At 57.5% G+C, this 9,128-nt stretch overlaps 1 protein-coding gene across 1 annotated transcript in view; it reads right to left on the bottom strand.

The window, feature by feature from the left end:
- Window positions 1-3,739, bottom strand: part of HMCN2 (hemicentin 2) — a 134,817-nt gene extending 131,078 nt beyond the window's left edge. The window contains exon 1 of the mRNA XM_053919687.1: window positions 3,267-3,739. Coding sequence (XP_053775662.1) covers window positions 3,267-3,519 — 253 coding nt within the window. The 5' untranslated portion in view covers window positions 3,520-3,739. The remainder of the gene's footprint in view (window positions 1-3,266) is intronic.
- Between the last annotated feature and the right edge of the window lie 5,389 nt (window positions 3,740-9,128).

Genomic DNA, 9,128 nt, shown 5'->3' on the forward strand with positions numbered 1-9,128 from the left:
AACAAACAACCTAGAACATGTACCTAACTGATTTTGTGATAGGAAAAAAAAAATCTTTCTAAGCATGAAAGTGAATAAACTACAGAGGGAAAAAGTCAGCAGCTTTCCCTACATTTAAAAAGTACAACATAAATATTTGAAACTTCAGGTCATCGGGAATGACAAACAATACTAAGAGGCCAGCGATCAGGAAAAATACTAACCACATAACAAAAACCGGTTAATATCATCAATATCAAGTCCTCACACTGACTGCTAAGAAAACTAGCAAAACACCAGTGGAACAACGAGCAAAGCAACTCACAATCTCCAAAAGAAGAAGTTCACACCACAAACAATCTCGGGACGCGGGAAAGCATACTGAACCTCACTAGCACTTGAAGCAAGAGGATACCATTTTCCATCTTTTGAATTAGGGGGTAAATGTTTTTCCCCCTCATCCCCAGTGTCAGCGGCAGCCTCTCTGAATCGGCCCCTCAAATGCTTCTGGTGGAGGTTTCAACTCCCTGAACATTTTGCAAAACAATCTGAAGAGTCGCTCACCCACTCCTTGGGTTAAAAATGTCCTACAAATTCCATTTTGAGAACATTAATCCTGCAAAAAAAACCCCATCAAAGATGCAAAGATTTGTGCTAGAGTGCCTTTTGCAATATTTTAAGAGAAAAACCGAAAACAATCCAAGTTTTCAGCCAAAATGAAATCATTAACAAAATTCTAACTTTCTAGTTTGGGAACATTCCACTTTTTTCATTTAAACATTTTAAAAAGTCCTTCCAAAGCACAGACCCTGGTTTATCTCCAAGTGAGGGCAGTCCAGAGCCTGTGGTGTCTGCCTTGCAAAGATACCTCCGAGTTTAGAATAGGGGTTTTCTTTAAGAAGCCCCTCCAGGCATGCAGCCCTGGGGGGGCCTGAACCATCAGCTAAAGCCCCTGTTTCTCAAGCTCCTCTTCCACCCAAGGGATTCCATTGGCTGATTCAAAAGATACAGCCAGACCCAAACTGAAGCGCCAATCCCTGCTCAGAGCCCTCGGGTGGCCGCTCACAGCCCATACAAGGAAATCTAAGTGCTCCAAAGCCTCAGCCCGAAGTCGCAGCCCAGACCGATCTGGCCTCTCCCCTCTTTCCCATTTCACCCCTCCTACGCCTGGGCTCCCCCACACACCTGTCCCTAAATGTCAGCCACCACCCAGCAAGCTCAGGAAGCTCACTGTGTCCCCAGCCTCTAAGCATAGGCCACCACCCCGGGGAAATGCTCCAAAGCTGACAAATATTCACTCCTGCCCTTCAAGCCCTGCCCCAGCGCTGCCTCCTCACAGAGCCCTTGGCTAGTCCCCTCCCGCGTGACCGAAGGTCAGGAGCTGGCACCCCAGCCAGCGTGTGACACTGTCTACTCTCTGCCTGTCCTGTCTGCAGCAGCCTGCTGGCTAAGCCTTGGTGCTGGGAGCCTCACAAGGCTGCGCACCTAGCAGGGGCTCCATAAACGCTGGGGTCCCCTGCACGCCTGGACCTGGGGTGGCTGTAGGGAGGGGAGGGTGGTTTGGGGAACTGGGGCGGGGAGGGTCGGGTTTTCCGCTTCACAGAGGATGGCGTGAGGGCTGGAGAGTCGTGCACCTGCTCAGAGAGGACAGGAGAGGTGGGGGTGGAAGGAGGGCTGGGAGAAGCTGAGAGCCGGAGAGAGACAGTGAGGACAGCCCTCGGCAGCTCCAGCCGGGGCCCCGGGGCACGAGGTCTGCTCCCCACAGGTTGCTGTCCTGCCCTGCCACTGCAGCCAAACATGTTTTAGGGACAAATTACGTCACTCTGGCAGTGGCCTTGGGTAAGTCTCCTCCATGTCCCGTGCCTCCGTTTCTCCAGCTGCAAGAGAAGGGCGTGAGTGAGATAGTGTCTAAGCTCTCATGTGATGTCATCGGAGGTCCAAGAATGATCCAGAAAGGGAGTGAGAGAGCTGAGGGGGAGAGTGCCTGTCACCTGGGTCTGAGCTGAAGCCCCAGATACACGTCACATCTTCACAACTCCCCCGACCTTGTTGCCCGCACCCCTGAGGTGGCAGCTGTCCTTCGGATGCTCCCAGAATTAGGCTTTTAGATCCCTGGCTCTGGGCTTTGGGCTTTGGGACTCTACAGGACCCAGAGCTCCTGGAAGCTGAGGGACAACCCTCCACACCCAGCTTGGGGACAGCAGGACTGTGTCACACCCTCTGCTGCCTATTTCTCAAATATCCATAGTGACGTTGTGACTGATAGAAGCAAACCCCCCTCAAAGGGCTGGCTGTCTCCCACAGCCTTGGGTCGCCGTGTAGTTTCTCAGCACAAGAACAGCTCGAAGCACGATTTTGCAAGGGATCTGCCATTTTTATTTAATTTAATTTTTTTTTGACTCTATAAAGCTACCCTTCTGGATAGAACGGTGGACAGAAGGTGAGGCGTGATAAAAAAAGTAGGACTTGGGGGGGGGCAGCCAGGTGCTCAGTGGGCTCCTCCCCCCCACCCCACTGTGCTATGTCTGAATGTTTTTATTTAAAAATGCTGGAGAAAAAGCGGTCCTATTACTCGGAAGGTTGGTAATTATTCTCAGCAACTGGTTTCCCCCGAAACTCCCCCACAGTGGGGTCTTCCAGGGACCCTTTTCAAAGGCAGGTCCCTAACACTGAGCCGAAAGTAGGAACGGCGGTGGAGGCCACCTGCCTCGCCCCCGGGAGCTGCTGTTTTCCTTGGGACAACAGGTGATGAGGCAGGACGCGGCAGGGCTGAGTTCACCTGCCCCTGCGGGCTCTCTGGCCTCCGCAGGGCAGGCTGCGAGCACGGTTAACAGAAAGTGAAAACGCGAAGCCCGCGGAAAGATCGTCGCGTGACCGGCTCTGCTCGCGATGCCTCATCTCAACGACTCGGCCGGTTTGGGGGGCAGTTCTCACCCATTTCCTAAACGGGGCAAGTGAGGCTCAGGCAGGTAAGCCCACCCTCGAAGTCCCACAGCCAGGAGGTGGCTGAGCAGCATTTGAACGCAGTGGCCCCAGCTCTCTGTCACTCGTCTGACCCTGCCAGACGGAAGGCGCGGGAGAGGGGCCGCAGGTTCCCGGGGAAAGAAGCGGCGGCTGCAAGGCCTGCTCGAGGTGCCCGAGGTCGGCAGCGCGCACGAGTTGGGAAGGCGCTCCCGACCGGCCGCGGCGCGGCCCTGGGGTGTCCAGGTGCGCCCGGGCTGCAATCGAGGGCGGGTGGGCGGGTAAGCGCCGCTGCAAGGCGCCGGGGGAGGGCGGGGGGTCGCTACCTGGGTCATGGAAGGGCACCAGCGCGTAGTTGGCGATGGCCCGGCCTTGGTGGCTCAGGCTGCGCTCCAGAATGCGCGAGGCGCCGTCCATCACCTGCATCAGGTCGTCCCACATGGAGCCGGTGACGTCGAAGACTATGGCCAGGGTGGCATCCCCCGTGGCCGTGGTCGGGGGCAGCGCCGTCCCGGGAGCGCCGGCCGCCGCGGCGGAGACCGCCAGCAGCAGCCGCAGGAGCAGCGCCCGGGGCATCATTCGGAGCGCGGCCGACTGCGCTCAGCAGCTGCGGTGGAGGCGCAGGTCGTGGCGAGCGCGACCGTCCCGTGTGCTCCGCGGCCGCCCAGCGTGCGGCTGCAGCGCCGCGCCTCGCTCCGTCGGGCCGCGGCCGGTGCGCTCGCGACAGGGGCTCGCGGCGGGGTCCGCCTGCCGGGAGACCGAGGCGGGTCCTAGAGCCCACCCCTTTCAGGGTCACGGTCCCGCCTCCTCCGCTCCCCACACCGTGACTCAAACTTTCCCGGCCCCGCGGCCCGCCAGTCCAGACCCGAGGTTAGGGGAGGACGCGGGGCCGACCGCAGTGCGGAGCTGGGGCCGCGGCCAACGCGGTGAGGGCCGTGGACTTACAGGCACGTGCGGGACGCCGCGGACACCTGCGCCTCGGGACGCGCGCCCTGCGCGGGGGCGGGAGAGGGAAGGGGCACGCGCCCGCCCCCGGGCTGGAGGCTTGGCCACCGCAGAGGCTGGCTGTGTTCCTCCCTCCACCCAGCTCCCTAAATGTCCCACCCCACCCCACACGGGAACGCCAATGCTTTTTTCTTGTGCAGGGCTCTCTGCTTCCGAGTTTTTGTAATTGTCGCTGTTATAATCAAGCACCATACGTTGAGCACCTACTGTGTGCTCGCAGCAACCCTACAGGGAGGCACTAACATGACACCCATTGTACAGATAAGCCAACTGAGGCTTGATCATTTACAAACTGAGGGTAAGTCGTTTGCCGGCAGCCACTCAGCTCTCAAGTGCTGGGGGTGGGAATAGAAGCCAGATCTAGAAAGATTCCAAGCCTCTAGCCCCTGCTGCCTCCCAAGTGCTGGGAGCTATTGTCACAGGCCCTGGGAAGGCTCCAGAGGATGGGGGACGCCCCACGCACCGCGTGTGAAGGTCCTGGGCCACACGTGAGGCGCTGCTGGTGCTTCTGGACTCTGCTCTGCCATTGTCCCTCTCAGGCTGCCCTCTTGCGCTTACTTCTGCCACAGGCCTCTCTCCCCATTGGCCTGGACTGTGTCTCATCCTGGTACCCTTCCCCCATCAGTCCGCAGTTCCCAGCCCAGCCCCGGGCACATGGTGGGGCTTCACCAAGTGCTGCCTGAACAAAGAAAAGACGCTTTTGTGGGCCTGCTGGTTTGGATAGCCACAGGAGGAGGGGCAGGTTGTCCCCTCCTTCCTCAGCCCGAGAAGGGAGGGCTCCCAGGACAGGTGCGGGCAGCCCCTCAGACTTAGCTGAGGTCTCAAGGACTGTGATCAGGGGTGAAGTGGACGCTTCTCCAGCCCTTCCACTCCCAGCCCCAACCAGGAAGGCCCCCCCCCATACCTCCTGCCTCTGCTTCCATCTCAGTTCACACCCCACCTCTGGGGTGTCTCCGGCACCTTGCCCTGTGACCCTTAGTCTAGCACTGATCCCCATCCCCACTGTGACCAACTGTGAGCTCTGGGGCAGAGAGACGGGTGCCTGGCAGGTGGTAGGTGCCCAAGGAAGGCGTGCACATGAATGGGTCAGTGCATGTCAGAGGGGCCTGGTAGCGTTGGGCAGCGGTGGCCACACACCCCCTCAGGAACTCTGTTCTAGACCAGGGCTGGGGTCTGGAGGGAGTAGTCTCCATGGAGCTGCCTGCCCTCGTGGGTTAAGTGGGGAACCAAGTGCCCAGGCTCAGGTGAGAGGAGGCCTCATGGCCAAGCTCACAGGAGGTTGAGTCACCTGTACTTCTGGACACTGGCTCTTTAAATCTCCCTGGGCTAAGGCCGTGATTGGCCCCGGGACCTGGGCAGGGCTGAGCCAGCTGCTGGTGAGAGAAGAGAGGCCCCAGCTGTGGAAGGCAGAGGCGAAGAGGAGCCAGGAATCGGGCAGGGCTCACAGACAGAGACATGGGAGGCCTAGTACAGGGGACCTTTGGGGACAAACACGTCCTTCAGTCATTCACTCCACAAACACTGGCTGGGCCTAAGCTGGGTGTCAGGCACTCGGCTAGGCACTGGTCAGGGAGGGGGGACATACAGATGTGCAAGACATGCTTTTGACCCTGGGGAGAAGAGACACGTAAACAAATAATTCCAAGGCAATGACCTAAGTGCTAATAGAGGAATTACCAAGAGCTCTGGGAGCCCAAAGGAAGGAGTGTCTGGGCCTAAAGGGTCAGAGGAGGCCGTGGTGTGAGCCTGAGAAGAGTTCGAGAACAAGAGGGAAGGGCATTTGGGGAGCAGGAACAGCATGTGCAAAGGCAGGAAGACAGGAGCGACCTCCTGCTAGCCCAGGGAGACTGCTGGGGGAATAGCAGAGCGGAGGATGAAGCCCAGATCTTGAAGGACCTTAAATGTCTGATGAAGGGTGTGGGATCTCTGCAAAGGCACTGAGGAGTCAGTGAAGAATGTGTGGGGAGGGGCGGGGGACAGGGGACAGGAAGCCACCTGATCCGATTTGCATTTCAGAAAGGTCCCAGCAGCAGAAGTTCGAAGGGTAGATCTTGTAGATGCCAAGAAGACACAAACCTACTCCCTCAGGACCTAAAAGCAGAGCTGGCCCCAAAGAGGGTGAGATGCTTCTCCTAGGACCAACGCCAAGGGCAAGTGGGTCACGCATTTGAGTCCTGAAATAGCCTTGTGACCCAGCTAGTGCAAGGGCCTCCCCTCTCTGGCCCTTTGTTTCCCCACTTGCAGAATGTCCTGAGATGCAAGGGGCTAAGCAGATGCCCTCCCGTGGGTCTTGCAGCCCCAGCCCACTAGAACCGCCGCCGGGGGCCCCTTGGAGACACAGGCAGGAAGGGAGAGACCATCTGAGCTCACAAGAGCAAAGCCTCCTCCAGTTGCCACAGAAGGGAGACTGGGGGGCGGGGGCACCACCTCCCATCCGGGTGGCCAGGGCGCTGCCCCAAGCATGGGCCTCTCTGGGGGCTTGGTGCCTCCCCAGAACGTGGCCATGGCAGCACTGGCTGGGCTTGAGTGCGGAAGGCCCAGAGGGAACGCCACCAAACCTCATCCATCAATTCCGTCTCACCACCTCGGCTCTCCAGGCCCCCAGGGAGCCCACGCTTTGAACTCAAGACAACCACGTTGTTCTCCTGTTTCCAGAAGGGTGGTTTCCGTGGAGTTGTTTGTTTCCTGACATGCCACGTTTGCACGTGGGCCTCGCCCATCCCCTGAAAGGACACATGTGTGTTATCGCTCACGCCACCGCTCTCAGCCTGGGCTTGGAGATCCAGGCCTGTCCACCCTGTCTACACTGGGGATCCGAGAGCAGCTGTGGGGCTGGATTGGAATCCAGAACGTGGCCGGTCAAAGAAAGGCCGCCCCTCCCTGCCAGTGGGCCTTTCTTAGGCTTCTGTAGGTCCCACTCCCTAAACACATCCTGGTCTCATCCACCTCAGATCCTCTGAGCTCCTGTCACCCACCTCCCACCATGCCCCACCCAGCCCCCTGCCGGAGGGAATCTGCTCCCTCCCTCTGAAGGCCTACAAATCTACAAATACCGGCGGCAGAGAATCTCCGCTGGTCCTCACTGAGCACCAGCCGTACCACAGCACAGACCCTTCCAGTAGGTCTCCCCCATACAACCGCTTAGCTCGTGTTCACTCTTCACATGGTAGATGAGGAAACTGAGGCAGAGAAGGGCAGTCCTGCGTCCAGGGTGGACTTCGCATTTGCACCTGCCTTTCCTCAGAGCCTGTGATCCAGTCCACCCCTCCACGCTGCCTCAGCCACGTCGGGGTGGTTGGCACAGGGTTCCCAGCCGCGGAACTTCTAGAACAAATGTGGAGCTTGGAAGGCAGCAACTCGGGCTGGACTGAGACTCAAGTTTCAGACATTTAGCACCTTTGAAATACCCATGTTTAACCAAACCGCCCAGGCCGAATGAGAGGAGAGGGAAGCCACCGTGCTGAACGCAAGTGAGTCTGCCCCTCGGTCTGCGGCCACACACACTAAGCACCTGAGACGTAGAAAGAGTCTCAGGGCCTTGCTTCTCTTCTCTAGGAAGGAGGTAAAAAATTAAGTGAGGTCCCTGGAGGATGGGACTGGCAGGGAGTCGAAGGAGCGGACAAACAACTTGAGAAGGAGCTACTGAGGAGGAGGAGGAGGAGCCAGGAAGTTCCACTCAGCACCACCGTGGGAGCCCCGAGCAGCCAGGCACGTGAGTGATTTACTGCTGAATTCGATCCCACGATGGGACCAGGCTCCAAATCACATGCACCATAAAGCATGGTCGAGACCGTCCCAAGAAATATTGGAGCGGCTCAAGAGACACAGGAACTGCTGCCCATCCCCATGTTCTCAAAAACAAACAATTCAATGCGCTCAGCCAGAGCCGGCAGCTCAGACTCACTCCCCACCCCCGGACCTGGCCCTGCGGCCCCAGCAGAGTTCGTGAGTCACTGAGCCCCCAGTGCTGTCATCGGGCGGAGAAGGAGCCAGTCTGGTCGGCCGGTGGCTGTGGCTCACCATGCTGTGTAGTAGCAAGCTTTGTTGTCATTTACAGCCATAGTGTCACCTTCATCACTGTCACCGGTGGATGGAAAGAACATCCAGAATAAGTTGAGGTTTACTGTCTGTGCCTTTTATTCTTTCTCGTATAGTTCCATTGAATTGCTTTGCACATTTTGGCAGACCTGTTGGCTTCTTACCCTAAAGGCTTCCCCACCTGCTTCCTGGGGAGCCCGGCTTTGCCCCAACTTTCAAAGGCACAGGTATCCATTCTTCTTCCACGTGACTTGAGGGTGGACCCTCCTCTCCCCTCTCCAAGGGAAGTCCCAGTGGGCCAGGTTACCCCTGTGGGCGGGGAAGGGGTGTTTAATGCAGGTCTGGCCAATGGGACACGGAGGGATGTGCGCTGGTGTAGCTCCAGAAGAGGCAGGCACAAAAGAACGAAGGCAGAGGACACACATGACCCCCCTGGAAGTCTTACTCTAAAGCAGCGGAGCCCACGACAGTGTGGTCCAGGCCAAAAGAAAGAGGGACAGGCCAGTGAACAAAAAAAAAAAAGAGTCCAGAAACAGATGCACGCGCACGCGGGCAATGGGCGCTTGACAGGTGCCACAGGGAAGGGAAGTCTCTGCAGCCAATGGTATGGGAGCCGCTGGACATCTGTGGGGAGAAACAGCGACCACACACAAAACCAATCTGCAATGATTCATGATGGGCCTAAGTGGAAAAGCGAAGATGTAAAGCTTCTCGAAAAAGAGGCACGAGGGAGAAGGAGCTCTTGTTATCCACCTGACGCGTCTGCATGGGTCCCGGGGGCTTTGCAGGCTGGAACGAAAGGAAGCCAGTCTGACCAGCAGAGAAGACCGAAGAAAAGGGAGTTTCAGAGCTGCCTGTGGAGGGCTTTCTCTCCCTGCGTAAAGATGCATTTCCCTCCAGAGTTAAGCCAGGTGCATGGCATTCTCTGTTAGTTGCCGCCAAAAGCGTCCCCACGGGGACATGCCTGTCCTTTCATTGGTCCCTCACATGGCATGCAGTTTGATGCACTGATTTCTACTCGGGCAGCAAACAAAAAGTCAAGTGTATTCCTTCTCACGAGTAATTTAAGGGATTATCAAACCACTTTTCTCTACCTAGATTTCTTCTTATGTGTCGACTTTGGAATGAACCCCCGGGGGAAGGGG

Source organism: Desmodus rotundus, chromosome 1 (genome assembly GCF_022682495.2).
Source record: "Desmodus rotundus isolate HL8 chromosome 1, HLdesRot8A.1, whole genome shotgun sequence".
NCBI classification, from domain to species: domain Eukaryota; kingdom Metazoa; phylum Chordata; class Mammalia; order Chiroptera; family Phyllostomidae; genus Desmodus; species Desmodus rotundus.